This window comes from Chironomus tepperi, unplaced genomic scaffold (genome assembly GCF_022539635.2).
Source record: "Chironomus tepperi strain 1889 unplaced genomic scaffold, CSIRO-AGI_Ctep_v1 contig_450, whole genome shotgun sequence".
Taxonomy (NCBI): domain Eukaryota; kingdom Metazoa; phylum Arthropoda; class Insecta; order Diptera; family Chironomidae; genus Chironomus; species Chironomus tepperi.
This window is the reverse complement of record NW_027226572.1, coordinates 855,796-872,376: the sequence shown is the minus strand read 5'-3', so window position 1 is coordinate 872,376 and position 16,581 is coordinate 855,796. Positions and strand designations below refer to the sequence as shown.

General features: G+C 32.5%; 1 protein-coding gene across 1 annotated transcript; it reads left to right on the top strand.

Moving 5' to 3' along the window:
* The first annotated feature begins 8,230 nt into the window (after window positions 1-8,230).
* Window positions 8,231-14,124, top strand: LOC139098673 (uncharacterized). Its single transcript, XM_070650929.1, has 4 exons — window positions 8,231-8,342; window positions 9,115-9,776; window positions 11,586-12,302; window positions 12,961-14,124. The coding sequence occupies exons 1-4, from the start codon at window positions 8,258-8,260 to the stop codon at window positions 14,122-14,124; spliced, it is 2,628 nt and encodes an 875-aa protein (XP_070507030.1). The 5' UTR covers window positions 8,231-8,257.
* Window positions 14,125-16,581: the final 2,457 nt, after the last annotated feature.

The following is a 16,581-nucleotide window of genomic DNA, read 5'->3' as shown; positions in this document are numbered from 1 at the left end:
TGCTGACAGTGATAATCAGACTGGAACCATCTGGTACTTAACAGAATTATTTTTTTAAACAAAAATTCATGTAAATTTATTTGTGGATGGCAATAAATGGAAAGGTGGATGCAATCTTTATAGGGATTGCTGCGGGATGAAATTACGAATTGAATTTGTGATGGAGAGCCGCATTTGAGATTCGAAAAAATACAACAAAAAAATCCGCTATTGACGAGTCTCGAACCCGTGATCGCCGGATCGATATTGCAACAATTACATACCGAAGTACTTAACCACTCCGCCACCGAGCCACTTCGACTCACTTCTGCAGAACTGTATCTTAATAATTATCAGTTTCTATTTTTAGAATCAATTATTTCCACATGCTCTCAATTCATCCCCAGCAGTGATCTTAATTAATTAAATGCAAATATTTCCCTAACCCTGACACAGTTCAATTAATGAAAATTGCATTTTTTTCTCATCTTATGCAAATCTAAGCCAGAGTGTGGCTGTCTCAAATTCGAAATTTTTCGACATTAGATTGTCGAATCGAACATTCTAAAATCAACTTATTTTAAAATAAAAATTTACGTTAAAAGTAACGGTCAAAAAAAATTTGAATTTTAACGACAAATTTTATTTTTGAAAAAAAATTAACGGTCGTTTTTGAGACAGCCACACTCTGATCCAGAGTTGCAAAACAGGCACCTGTCACAGACAAAAACCTTACAATTTATTAATAATGTGTATGGTTTTTCTTGCAAATCAAGAAATTGTACGGTTTTTGCCTATGTCAAGTGTCTGTTTTGCAACTCTGCTCTGATCTAAGCAATCATTTTTTTTCTTCAAAGTAAACATTCAGAATAATTAAGAGAAAAAATGATAAAATCTTCATCATCGTCCTCATTGAGTCAGCAAGCAGTTGATCTGAATCCGTCCACATCACCACAACCACCGTCATTAAAATGCAAATACTCAACATCAAGTAGCACAAAATCTGAACCACCAGAACTTTTCAATTGGAATCGAGAGCAAGTCAGACACAATTCCGAGTATGTCGATAAGAAATTCAGTAAACCATTTAACACAATTGCACCAGAGTTGAGACAAATTGGTGGTTTGGGTCCAATAAAATGTATAAATAAGAAGAAAGGTCATTCAAAGCTTGTTAATCGTCCGACACAAGTTCAGAAGATATCCCATACAACAACAAAAGTTTTGCCAAACTTTAACTTAACCGACCAATTAAAGCCAATTATATGTGAAGGAACAAAGCATTTAAGTGTGGATGAACATGTTGAGGAAGTTAAAATTGCTGAAAATTTACCGATAAGTGATGAATCTTCTGTACAGCATGACATAATAAAGTCATTCAAACATGAAAATCCATTCAATCTTGATCTAAATGCATTATCCGAATATCAAAAACAAAAGAGCGATGCTGAAGATGCTCAAAGACGTAGACGAAGTCAGATTGTAAGGAGAACAATGGAAACGAAGAAATTGAAAACTGAAGGGGCTGAACGGATTAAGCAGGAGGAGAGAAATGAGAAATTTGGCCTTCCGGCATTCTTTCGAATCAGTCATGATGTGGATGAAACAATGGATGTGGAAACAGGTGACGTTGATGTTTTCTTTTTCAATTATAATTAATTTTTCTTATCACAATGGGGAAGTTTTGGGGAATCATGGAGATTAATCGGGGAATTTATTGAAGGAATGGGGAGTGTCAATACCTAACTTACTTGCTGTTTTGGCTGGGGCGCACGAGAGTCCATTGGCGCGGGTAGGAAATGTCTACAAAAAGCTCTATCCTTCAAAACCTTTTGCCAGTTTGGGATATTAAAGACTCTAGCGTCCTTTTCACCCGTCAAATCCAGGAATTCTTCCTGAATAAACAACTTATTGATGCATAATCCTTCTCAAATGCTATGGGCTGTTTCTTCCTTACTTGCTTCGCTGGCGGTACAATGACGCTCTATGCCTCCTATCCATCTTCAATCGAAATATGTCGTCAAACTTGAAAGTAATGCACGAAACTTACACGAATAGCACACAATGGTAAATTGATCCATAACCGGTACCAAAAAGGAGGAAAACCGGGTTTGATCCCTTAAACCTCCTGAATATTCCCCTGCTAATATCATAGAGTTTTTCTAATGTACGATTTTGTGCTCGAATTGCTTCTAACTTGCTACGACATAATACATTTCAAGCTAGTTGAAAAATTGACATTGTAATGGACGTCATAATAGTACAATCCGACAATCCAATATATTGATATATTTGTTCATTTTTTCCTAACTTTTAATGTAGTTTACAGTTTACTCTGTAATTTCACACAGAGAATTAAAAATCAATTCATCAATTTTTGTGTTCATCAATGATAAAAATTGAAACTTGATTGCAAGAAATGTTAAGATTGAGAATTGAATGGAATTCTTTTTGATGAGCTTTAAAAAGCTCCTTATGAAAAATTTTGGCTTCAGAATGCTTTGCAATGACTCATTATATTGCTGTACAATCCTTTATGAGCCACAGCTTGCTTCAATTGAAAAAATGTGTCAAAATATTGGATATATAGTTTGAGAATTTAAGTTTTTGACGAGCTTTTTGAGCTTTTTTGATAAAGTTTTTATTTTAATTAAAAAATTTGTAAAAAATTTTAGGATTTTTCAAATTTTTATTAAAATTTGAAATTCAAATTGATATTTTTAAAAAAAAATTTAGGTATTTTAAAAATTTAAATTTTAATTTTTTAAAAAATTTGAATTTTTTAAATTTTTTTTTAATTTTTTTTTTTAAATTTTCGAATTTTTTTTAAATTAATTTAAAAAATTTGAAATTTTTAAATTTTTTAAATTTGAACTTTTTTTTTTTTTTTTTTTAATTGAATTTTCAACTTTTTTTAATCTGGTTTTTGAATTTTTAAAAAACTTTGAATTTTTGAAATTTGAGCTTTTGAGCCCAAAAATGAGTTAAAAATGATTGTTAATTCAAAAACCATAATTCCGACTCAAATTTATAAAAATATAAATTTCAAAACTTTTTTTTTTAAACAAGAATAGTGAATTTATTTAGTTTAACAAAAAGGATAAAGAAATAATTCACTATAAAAATTCCATTTGAAGATTTTCCTTTCATTTACTTTTCACAAAACTTTTTTAAAAGCTTAAAAAAAAGAAAAAAGTTTTTTATCTCGTCGAGAATTTTTGTTAATTGAATAAGTTATTGTTTTAAACCCTTTAAAAATTATTCAACCAAGCTCAAACTTACAAAAACTTTTTTTTTTATATATATTTCCGCACAAAAGCTTCTTGCTGTTCACAATAAACAGCTCAAAATCCTCTTTTTGTTCCATTTTTACCTCCTGTCTTGTCATTCCACCTTAAATAATCATTTCCTATCTATTTATAACGTTTTTGTATCGTTTTTACAATTAAATGAAAGGTCACTTGCTGTAAATTACACTTCCGATTATCCAACCTGAAAAATATATAAAAAAAGGCAGGCTTCATAAAGTACCGCAATTTATGAGATAATCCAATCTCTTTTTTTTCCTTTGTCGTCTCTGCCTTCTTTACAGTCAGTCTCCTTTTTTTGTGTTCCTTTTTTTACTTTTTTCCGTTCTTGTCTTCTTTTTGATCCTCGAACGACGGAAGGGAAGTTTTCATTGTTCTGAATAAAAGAAGTTGTAATGTTGATTTTTGAGTTGTGATTTTTTTGGTGGATTTTGAGTTATGGCATCACTTTGGGTGATTTGGGTTAGTTTGGGTTTGGGACCAGGTTTTCCAGTTCTAAGCCAATGAATCCCAAATAGTTACCAAGTTTTGAACTTCCACGTGTATATAGGCTCTCACATTTATTACAAATGGCTGAAAAAGCTCATCAGACGCTTCCATACTGTTCAAAAGAGCTTCCACGTGTGCATAGGCTTTCATTTTGATCAAACATAACTTCCACGTGTAGATAGTATCTCACTTTACTTAAAAATAACTTCCATGTGTAAATAGGCTCTCACATTGATTCAAAGTAACTGAAGACCGCACTAGACCTTGCCATACTTTTCAGAAGGACTTCCACGTATACATAGGCTCTCACTTTGATCAAAAAGAACTTCCACGTGTAGATAGGTTCTCACATTAATTGAAAATAATGAAAAATGTGAACTAGACTATTTTATTTTTTGAATACTTTCATTTGCACATAGACTCTCACTTTGAACATAACTTCCATGTGTAAATAGGCTCTCACATTAATTAAAACTAACTTCCACGTGCAAATAGGCTCTCACATTTAATCAAAAACAACTTCCATGTGTTCATAGGCTCTCATACACAACTGAAATGTGCACTTCCACGTGTTCATAGCCTCTCATATTAACTTTCTTGAAAATCAAAAATGACTGGAAAATGGCACTAGACCATTTCATAATTTTCAAAAGAACTTCCACGTGCGAATAGACACCAACATTCATTAAAAATGCCGGAAAATGCGCTCTAAAACCATCCAAACATTTCAAAATGACATCCATTGTTCCTCGTTTTATTCATTTTGAGAAATATTATCTGAGTTTTATTCTTATTCCGTATTCCTTGCCCTTCCCTCTCGTTTGTCGTCAATTTTTCTTCCTCTTTTTCCTTGCTAAAAAGCAGCTTTTCCGTTTTTTTTCTTCCTTCTTGTGATGGAAAGGATGAAAAAGAAGCAAAAAATAATTTCTTCACGTCATGTCTGCTATGTGAGATTTGTGTAAGGTTGTAATTTATGACGAGTAATTTTCCTTTTTTTCCGACATCCAAAAAAAACTTAAAGGTAGAAGAAATAAAATTAAAAGATTTGCAGACAGAATTTTCGGAAGTTTTTTTTTTCTTAGGAGATATTATTAATGCTGTTAAGACTTTAATGCTGCATGGGGATTAATCTTTAGACATAAAAATGTAGCTTGAAAGGGACACAAACAGAACTGATAAATGTTTCAAGATTGCAACTGTTGTTGGGTATTGTTCATAGTTGGATGGATTTATTTTGGATGGTTTAATGGACATGTTGGATGGGAAAATTGGTGTGGGTGGAATTGGATGGGGATTTTTATGGAGAGGGTGGGGATAATGTAATTGGATTCTTGGAAGAAATGGACGATAAAATGAATTTTTTAAGTTTTTTTGAAATTTTTTTAATTTTTTAAATTTTAACGGTTTCTAAAAATTCAAATTTTAATTCAAAATTCAAATTTTTATAATTTTAACAGTTTTTTTTTTTTAATTTTTAACGATATTTTAAATTTTTTAAATAGTTTTTTCAATTTTAACAGTTTTAATTTTAAATTACTTTACGGTTTTTCCAAAATTCTAACTCATCATTTACTTGATCTTAATTAAGCCACTCCAATTATAATTCCCTTTAAATCCACTCCATTAGCCGAACAGTCCAAAATACCTTAAAAACCCACAAAACTCTCAATTATTCAAGGATAATCTCCTTGAAAAAGTTTACAAAAAAAGGAACTCGAATGAATAATGAAATGAATGTTAACTAAATACAGTGATTATCATTCAAATGAGAGAGAAATGAATTCTCAAAGGTATGACCAGCATGGCTGGAATTTTTATCTAAATTAAGGACGATTTTCGTCATATCATAATGGACATCTCAATATACCGGGAAAGTTTTTTGCTTCTTTTTTTACTGCCTCAAGAGGAAGTTTTTGTTTTTGTTTGTGACTTGTCATTTAAAGAAGTTTGGGGATGAAGGAATATTTGAAAATTTAAATTTTTAGAAACCGTTAAAATTTAAACTTTCGAAAATCTTTAGTTTGAATTGTTTAAAATTGTTAAATATTAAATTGTTTGAAAAAACTCAGGAAGTTGAAGAAGTTTGATAAAAATTTAAAAAAATTTTAAAAAATCAAAAAATTTGCCAATTTTTAAAATTCCGTTAAAATTTAAATTTAATTAAACATTAAAATTTGAATTTTTAAACATTTTTAAATTTGAATTTTGAAAAAAAAAGATAAAAATTTATATTTGTAAAATCAAAAAACATTTAAAATTTTAAAGTTTGTAAAAATTCAAAATGTAAAAAACCGTTAAAAATTTAAAAACCGTTTAAAATTAAAATTTTTAAATTTTACGAAATTTTGAATTTTAAATCTCATTCATTTAAATGTCAAATGCGCACAAAAATTGAATTTCCAACAACAACATTAGTTCCCCAAACTTCCCCATCCCCAACTAAACCAAAACTCAATGTAATGACAACAACAATAAAACTTTTCCATCTCCAGAAGCCCCAAGAACTCCCTCAGCATCATCAAAATACAAATGCGGAGTAATTCCAATGCTGGACAAGCCAAAAAATAAAGAAATTGTCGAACTTCATTATAAGCACAAAGAAGACAAACTTCGTCAACGCATTCGAATGACAAAAATAAAGGATGAGGCAATAGCAAAGGAAATTGAGGAACATGAAAAGGAAGCAAAAGAAAATCAAATTTTCCGTCTAGCTGATGAGAGTTTTCCACCATCTGAGCATCACCAAAGCACTGCAAGTGATAACGAGGATGCATCAATTGATAAAATGAAATTCAATTATCAAGAAAATATTTTAAAATCAGTAAAATTGAGTCAGTCGTGTACAGAACTTGTTGAAACTCCAATGGACATGCAAAGGAATCAAATTTTCGATGATAATGGAATCACATGTGGACAAAAAATTGGTAAATGTGTCATTTTAAGAGGATTTCATGATCGTATGTATTCGGAACCTCGAGGCAAAAGCAATTTATACAGCATAGAACGTACGACTAATGGAAGTTGTCGTACGCACAAAGACTGGATACAGACAATCACTAATGATCCTAAAATTGTGGTAAGTTTGAGAATCTAGAGATAATTGAGGTCTATTTTGCGTATCTATTTATAGTCCGAACTAACTTTTTCATCTCTCGAGAGTCATTTCGGGAATGTTTTTGCATATAAATGTGAATTAAGTTATTCATTTCGTCATATTTGATGCTAATAAGTTGGGCAAATGTTTTCACTTGAATGGAATTTTTTGAGAAATTAAGTTTTTTTTGGCTTATCTTGCTGCTTTTGAGTTAATTTTGTCTTGGGGATAAACATGCTAAAATTATTCTTTGAGATGTAAGATGCGTTTACAAACGTTCAGTTTGAGTTGAATCAAGTCAAGTTGACTTGAGTCAATTTAACTCAAGTTGACTTGATCCAAGTCAAATTAAGTTGACTAGGACAAAGTTAAGTAAAGTTGAATTAAGCAAAATCAAGTAAAATAGACTTTAGCAAAGTCAAGTCAAGTTGACTTGAGCAAAGTCAAGTAAAGTAGACTTAAATAAAGTCAAGCAAAGTAGACTTGAGAAAAGTCAAGTAAAGTTGAATTAAGCCAGAAAATAAATTAGACTTGAAAAAGTCAAGTTAAGTTGACTTGAGAAAATCCAAGTCAAGTTGACTCGAGAAAAGCAAGTTAAGTAGACTTGAGTTGAGTTGACTCAAGTAGAATTGTGCTGAGTTTTGTCGAGTCAGGTTGATTTAAGTTGACTTTTGTTGAGTCAAGTCGACTTGAATTGAGTCTATTGAAGTCAACTTGAGTTGAGTCTATTGAAGTCAACTTGAGTTGAGTCTATTCAAGTTGACTTAAGTTAAGTGTTTTAAATACAACTTTAATTGAGTCTATTCAAGTCAACTTGAGTTGAGCATATTCAAGTTTACTTGAGTTGAATATTTTCAAGTTTACTTGAATTGAATCAGATTGCATCCACTTGAGTAACGCCAAGACAAATCGACTTGAGTTAAGTTTAGTCAAGTTAGCTTGAGCTAATTTGAACGAAATCGACTTGACTCAACCTCAATTATGACAAAATGCGCCTTACTTAAAATCTAATTGATATTTTCTTTCCTTCTTCATGATTTTTTAATGTTTGTTTATTTTTATGTTGCTTTTTTTTTTGTTCATCCTCGTCCAAAACACATATACTCACATTCAGAATTCACCGCCCAAAGGCAAAATATTATCATCTATAAAAGGCGCGTGTGATCCCAACGACGACAAAACATTTCTATTTAACGATAAAAATGAGAGCAACAAAATGCTGATGACGATGATAAAAAAGTCAAATATTATGAAAAATATCAAAAGTCCCATAAAGCAGCACATCAAAGAGATTGATAAAAAATTGAAACAAAAATATTTGTCGAGTATGAAAAAATCATTAAAAAGTCAAATTGATATGAATCAGATACAAAAGCGATATCAAAGGATGAAATTTATGGGAATACCGACAATGGCAATGAGTGAATTGAAACAGTCGAATGATAATGAGAGAATTTTGGGGGAAAATCAAGGTGAGTTGATAGATTTGATTTGTTCTGTGGTTTGATTGGGTTGGGTTTGGTACTTAATGATCAAGCAGAATAGATAAGTTCAATTTTTAAGAATCTAACCTCAAAATAGTAGATTTATTCTCAGTTTTTAGTGATCTAACCTCAAATTTGAAATTCTAACCTTAAAAAAGGCCAATTTAACCTCAAAATAGTAGCTTTTAGTGATCTAACCTTAAAAAATATTGAAAGATTGATGTTTTTTAAACCTAACCTCAAAAAATACGAATTTTCTTTTAAGATTCTTACCTCAAAATTGTGAATTTTTCTCACCTAACCTCAAAATTGTGAAAATCATTTTGGATTTTTTAAGGTTCAAACCTAACCTCAAAATATGAATTTTTAAGATCTAACCTTCAAAAATTCAAAATAAGCTAAATTTTAGAACCCTCAAAATCACGTTTAAAAAAAAATTTATTCAAAATTTAAGGATTTAGAAAGTCTTTTTGAAGAATCTAACCTCAAATATTTAGTAATTTATTCAATTGAATTTAAAATAGTGTTTATCGGCAAAATCTAACCTCAAATTAGTTCAAAACCACTTAATTTTAAGTAAACTAACCTCAAAATAGCATAATTCTATTAATCTAACCTCAAAGTAAATGCCTAACCTCAAAATTAAATACCTAACCTCGAAATCAAATACCTAACCTCAAAATCAACTACATTCTAATCAAACCACATCCGAATCTTAACTCCCATTCCCTTGCAAATTATCAAAACCTTCCACATCCAGCCGAAACATTTTCCACACATGACGACAAGATGAAAGTAAAAGATCACAACAATGATGACAAATTGACATCAAAAGACAAACATTCGAATACCATAACAACGCCGGAAGCGGTAAAGCTAATACCAAAGATACCATCATCATCATGTTCTGACATCACCGAAGATGAATGTGAGCAGTCAAAAGTTGTAAGATTCACAAAAGCACATCCACGTGGAAATAATCCTGAATTGTTACGTATTGATAAATCACTTCCATGGATTCAAAATGATATAAATTCAGCTAAAGTTAAATTTCAAATCGATTCCAATGAGATGAATCGTAAAAGTTATAATGTGGCAATAGACAATTGGAATCACGTTTCAATCGATAGCATCAAGGATGAAATTGATGATAAAAATCAGACTGAAATAAGACGAAACTTTAATAATATCATAGCAAGTAAACGAATGCATTACATAAAGTCTGTTGGAATTGAATTGAACGAGATAGAAAATGACAATTCTCATGCAACTGTTGATAAGGATTATGATATTGAATCAATGCAATCAGCATCAACATTATCAAGTACGGGAACGTATTTTACGAATGATAGTGGCAGTCATGTTGTGATTCTCGATGAGGAAATTCCCAAAAGTCGAGTGAATATTGGAAAGAAGTTTCAGGTATGAAGTTATATTTTTGAAGATTTTTTTAAAAGAAATATGAGACAATTTCTTATTTGGGCAGGGTTGGTTGTTATGTATCCAGGAATACCATAAATCGGTAAATGGATCAAAGAGTCAACACCAAACCAAAATGACTCTGCCTTAGTAACGGATTCAAATCGATTCCTGTACCAATTAGGAGTTACTTCGATCTGGATTTGGATTTTCGATCGATTAACCGACTTGTGTCATTTGGTTTGATGTCTTGTGTAGTCTAGTGGAATCTAAGTCGCAAGGGGTGAAGCAGGAGCGTAGTCGTAAGCTGAACATTATCTGGCTATATTCTTGGGGCTATATTCTACCTTACTTTGGTTTATGTATAGATCAATAATGGTTGGCATGACCTCCCGCAGATTGGGATTTGAACTGTTTCTACAGTTGATATCTGCCTAACAGACAATAATCATGCTCATGGTCCCATGTTGGCATTCTTTTAATATACAACACACACTTGTGTGTCACAGAGCATTGTTTGAAAAGCACTGGCTGTTGTATTTGCTAATGAAATATCCACAGTTACACTTTGCCCTATTGGTATGCTATGTAATGCCACCACAGCACCTCTATTTGCCGTCAATATGGTGACATTCCCTAACAGGCAAAGAGACTGCTTTTAGGTACCGAAGTGGTCTTTCTGTACTATGAAAGCATTTTTTCATTGTCTGTTAGGAATTGCGGTTATCTAGTGGCTTTTTAGTGTCACTCGAGACAGGGAATCTCAAACTTGCCTCTTCCTCAATTCGACTTATCTCATCAACAACCCTGCCCATCAACACTCATTGGCACAATAGGATTGCTAGCATTCTAAAATGAAAAATTTTTCCTTGCAATAAATCATAAAATCTAATGTGCATTGGAAATTGAGTTTTTTAGTTATGCTCTACATTCGAGGAGTACATGCCACATTCTATTAAAGCATAGAACATTGAGATTTAAGAAAGGTGGGAAAAAATATGCTGTTTTTTTATTGCTAGAATATGTGGGAGAGCAGTTAATGCTGAAAAATGTTAGATGTAATGAATGTTGAGGTATTCGTGGGTGTGACTTGTGTACCATCTGAGATTTTTTTGAAGAGATTGTTATTAATCTACGGGAGAATTCTTTGGGGATGATTGAAATCTGGGGAAAAGTGGAGATTTTGGAATGGAATTTTGTCAGACTAGGAAGCTGAATAGTGGGTTGGATGTGCATAATGGCGCACCTAGATGACTAGTTTGTTGGATGATCCGTTGGCACACCTTGGCTGCAAGCACATTGAACGACATGTTGATCCGATCCTGTTCAATGAAGCTAGGATGTACTTTACATATCGTCGGTATTAAGTTACATATTATCAACCTTTAGCGCCATAGACAGGGACGTATGCAGGTTGCAAGAGGGGAGGGAACTCTGAAGGGTGGATGGAATAAGTGAAGAGGTACCCTGAATCCTAAAAGGGGGATGCAGAGATCAGGATAACCTGAATCCTGAAGGGTGAATGGTGGTGGTGGTGGGAGTACCCAGAATTCAAAAGAGGAGATGGTAGGGTTGGGAGTATCCTTGATCCTGAAGGGGGATAGTAAGGATGGCACAACTGGGGTACCCTGAATACTGATGAGGGAGGATGGTAAGGATGTTAAGGGTGGGGATACCCTAAACCCTGAATTGTGAATGGTAAGGGTAAGATGCCCTGAATCCTGTAAATTGACCACAACCACTCCTCCCAATCAATTTTCACCAATTTTCCACTATCAAAATCATCTAACATTCATCTCAATTCCCCAACAGAACCACAGCTTAGTCACAACAAAATCCCAACCGTCATTCGAATCACAACCATATTTCATCGCTGACATACACACGATGAAAAATCTCCATAAGCCACCGGATCGCTTTCATACTCAACGAACACGATCATGTGCCAACATACGAGAGCGTGTAAAAGTTGAGTCAGTCGACTATAAAGATGAATTAATTGGTACCGAAAAAATCAAGATGAAATCACTTCTTGCAACTGACATTGATGAATCTTATGTAAAGGAATTTTACAACGAACGTTCACGTACGGAATTTCGGTTTAAACGTATCAGTGAGGTTGAAAAAATGCGTGGTGGATTTATGAAAAAAATTGAGGCTTATTATATCAAGGAACAAATGATGGTGGATAAAATTCAAGCTGAAAATGATGCAAAGGTTATGAAGGAAGTCGCAAAGGCAGTCAATCATTATGATAAGTTCCTCGATGAACACAAAGAGTCAGTAAATCGTAAGACAATGAGAGTCATGCATGATGCAAAGCAATATTATATTGACACTGACAAGCTACGAGCTGAATATGATGCTATACGGGTACAAGTGGGACCGTTGAAGATGAAAATTTTCTATATTGGCAATGACTTTATACGAGTGAGACGATATCAAGATTTTCAATATCTTTTAATGCCAATGGAGTGGCGGTTAAAGCACGACCATCTGCATCTTGATTATGGTGATGGAAGTTCGGAGGTAAGTGTATTGTCAATTATCTGTATAGTCCGTTGTTCGTTGTCCGATGTCCATCGTTCAATGTCCGACGTCTGTTGATAGTTGTCCGTTGTTCAAGGTCCGACGTCTGTTGTTACTTGTCCGATGTCCGATGTCCGATGTCCGATTTGTTGTCCATTGTCCTGTTATTCGTTGTCCGTTTTCGTTGTCTATTGTCCTTTGTCCGTAATCTGTTATTCGTTGTCCGTTTATCCGTTGTCCGATGACCGTTGTCCGTTGTTCGATTGTCCGACGTTATGTTGTTCGTTGTCCGTTGTCCAATGTCCGAAATCCGTTGTCCATTGTCCGGAATTTGTCCGACGTCTGTTGTCCGATTGTCCTTTTGTTAGTTGTCCGATGTTCGTTGTCTGTTATCCATTGTCTTTTGTCCGTAATCTGTTATCTGTTGTCCGTTGTCCGATGTCCGATGTCCATTGTCCGATGTCCGACGTCTGTTGTTCGTTGTCCGTTTGATCGTTGTCCGTTGTCCATTGCATTTGTCCGATGTCCGTTGCTCAATGTCCGACTTCTGTTGTCTGTTGTCCGCTATTATTTGTCCATTGTCCGATGTCAACTGTCCGCTATCCGTTGTCCATAACCAACAAACCACAAAAATTCAATATAACCTCAATCATTCCAGACTCCAATCCTCGAAGACATAGCTACTTCAATACTAAACCGTGGCACGAAGAATGCATGGGATCAGGCAAATGTATCAGTAGAAAATATCATGGACTACATCAACAATGTCTACTGCATTAATGAACCAAAGAAAATGTTTCCATTTAAAAATGGCAAGAAAATGATTGAAGCAATTGAGTTTCTCAAGTCAAAATCAATAAAAATTCTCTCAAAGTTCCTATACGTAGCCATAATATCGAACAAACTTGAAGATGATTTAAGAAAATTGGACTCAATTAATGACAAATTTGTTGGCAATTTTGAGTTCAAAGTTGGAATATTCAGACAACGTTGGAAGTTCCTAAAGCAAAGAAGTGAAAATTTATTCAAAAAATCAAAGGAACTGACTCAAAATCCACTAGAAAAGTCATTTAAAGATCCACTGCTGAATGAACTCAAAGGAATTTGTCAAATTCTATTTAAAACAATCATTTTTGGTTATAAAATCGACGAGAAGAGCAGCATGGATGATTCAAAAATTTTCACAACCATTACCCAATTTCAATGGCTTGAAAATAAAGTCTTGAACATGTTTGCATCAATCGATAAAATTCCACAGAAGTTGTTCAATGAGATGGAACATAAAGTACGTACAGAGCGTAGGAAAAAGTTCCACATCGCTGAGCGTGCATATAAAATTGAGGACAATATTAATACGACAATGAAGCAGCTCGAGCGACTGTTTGCGGATCCACCGAAAAAGGAGAAAATAATTGGAAAATTGCAGCGGTTGTATTTGAAGAAGAAGCCACAAAAGATTGTAAAAGAGAAGCCATTGCTCGGTGCACTTGAGGAGCAATACCTTAAAGCATTTATGGAAGTGTCGGACGACAAGGACATTAGTGATGCCAAATTTGATCCAAATGTGAAATTAATGATTGAGAAAATTAAAAATGAGAGTACGCCGTTCTATGTTGATCGATTTATTGAGTCATTAGGCATTAATATGAAGAAGCTTGAGGCACATGATGTCGAGAAAATTGTTCAGGATGAGGCGGCACGAATGAAATTTAAAGACGTGTTGCCAGCCATTAGAATGAAAATGAAATATTGGGAATACAAGCAGAAATTAGAGAAAGAGAAGAATATCAAGAAGACATACTTTTTGTATCAGAGGAAGTGAGGATGCAAAATTTTCACGTGAAATAAAATTTAGGGTTTTTTTGAAATTTTGAATTTTAACGGTTTTTGAAATTTTGAATTTAACGATTTTTTGAAATTTAAATTTTTACGATTTTTAAAAATTTTAATTTTAACGGTTTTTTAAAAATTTGAAATATAACGATTTTTTTCAAATTTAAATTTTAACAATGTTTGAAAATTTAAATTTTAACGGTTTTTTAACTTAAATCTTAAAAAGTTGAAAAGCTTCAATTTTAACGGTTTTTAAAATATGAATTTTAACGGTTTTTGAAAATTTAAATCTTAAAAGTTTAAAATTTTAAATTTTAAGGTTTTAAAAATATAAAATTGAAATAACGGTTTTTAAAATTTAAATTACAAAAATTTTAAACATTTATTTTAACATTTTTTAAACATTCTATAAACTTCCAACCTCTCCTTAAACTCAACAAAACGTCCAATAAAAATTAAGAAAACTTTTCATGTTCTATGTGCTAAATACTCTGGTTAGAAAAAACAAATAATTGCACAAACTAAAGCTCTGTATGGTGCATGTTGAACTCTTTTTTCTCCCTCATAAAATTTATTGCTTTTTCGTTCATTTTTTACACTTTTGGTGCTGGTCTGCACGTTTTTATCTCTCAATGGATGGAAACAAAAAAGGAAATTTAAAGGATATAGAAAATTGGAATGGAGGGAGGATGGATTTGAGTGTTTAGGTCCTTTAGTGGTCATTCGCTAACTACAGAAGCTATACCGAAAGACACATGGCGTATAAGAGGCGAAACATGTGGTTCAGGTCCACGTGACTCTAGTGTGGAGTCGCATTCGGTTAAATTCAGCTCCAGTCCCACGGCAAAGTCACGCTGGCTTAATGTCACATTCTCTACCATTTGTACGCCGTGTGTCTTTTGGATGTGCTTGTCCAAAGCCCCAAAACAGACCAAATCAGCACCAGACAAACCGCCAAAATCCACCTCAAATCACAACCAATTCATGCTGCTTTAAATAAAAAAACTATAAATTGTATCGTTATTATTAAAAAAAATGTTTTTTCACAGTTTGCCTGCTTATCGTCAGCATTGATGCCTTTATTATAATACTGTAGGCTATGTTTTAATATGGATGAAAATTTTTCATATTTTACTCAACGTTTACGTTTTAATTAAAATAAAATTGTTGAAAGGAAAAAATTTCACATAACATGAACAGTTGAAAAATTAATAATGTGAAAAATTCTGAGCCTTTAAAGCTTTTGAGACTTCCTTTGAAAGCCGCGGTTAAGGAGATTTTTTTTTTTGACATCCGTTGCGTGCAGTTTGGAATTTTTCAATCTTTCTAATTTGGTTTCTGTTACAAGTCAGTGAACATTTTGAAGTCTTTAATGCGGTTTAGCTTTGTGAAGATTGGAAGGAACTTGGATGGTTAATGGATGGATAAACTGGACTTGTGCATTAAATTTTCGAATTTTTCGAACTAATTTTCGAATTTTTCGAACTAATTTTCGAATTTCTTGAACTAATTTTCGAATTTTTCGAACTAAATTTTTTGTTGAACTAATTTTCGAAATTTTCTAACTAACTTTCGAATTTTTTCGAACTAATTTTCGAAATTTTTGAACTTTTTCCGAATTTTCTTATTTTCGATTTTTTTGGCTAATTTTTGAATTCTTTTGATTTTACGAATTTTTCAAACTAAATTTTGAAATTTTACAAACTAATTTTCGAATTTTTACATTAATTTGGAGTTTTTCGAACTAATTTTCGAATTCGAATTTTTTGAATTTTTTGAACTAGATTTTGAAATTTTCGAACTAATTTTCGAATTTTTGGAACTTTTAAAATTATTTTTTGAACATTTTGAAATAATTTTTGAATTTTTTTGATTATCTTAGTATTTTCAAATAATTTTTGACCGTTAAAACCAGAATTTTCTGATTTTCTTGTAAATTCTTCAAAATGACAATCAACATTCACTTAAATCCTTTTCAATTCATAATAATAAGCAAAAATTCAGCAAAAAAAAGTATCAAAACATTTACAACCCCCAATTCCCCACTCCACAATCATATAATTTAATTGAAAATAACAACCTGACACTCTCATTCACACAACATCCAAAATATACACTAATTGCTTCATAATCTCAACAAATTTATATTTTATTAAATTAAAACGTTTTTCACGTCTCTCGTCGCTTCCACCAAAAACGAGGTCCCTCAACAAATATTTTCATTTGAATTATTCACTTCCATTCAGTATGTGCTGAACACATGACATAATTTTCATTCCTGCTTTACTTCCTCCTGCCGAAAAAATTTTCATTTACTTCTGTAATAATGAGCTAATTACGCCAAAAAGCATTTTTCCATTATTCTGTTACTTTACATCCACCCACAAAAAAATTTTTTTCAACCTTTATACCAACTGCTTCAGTCTCATTTTAACTTGATGACATG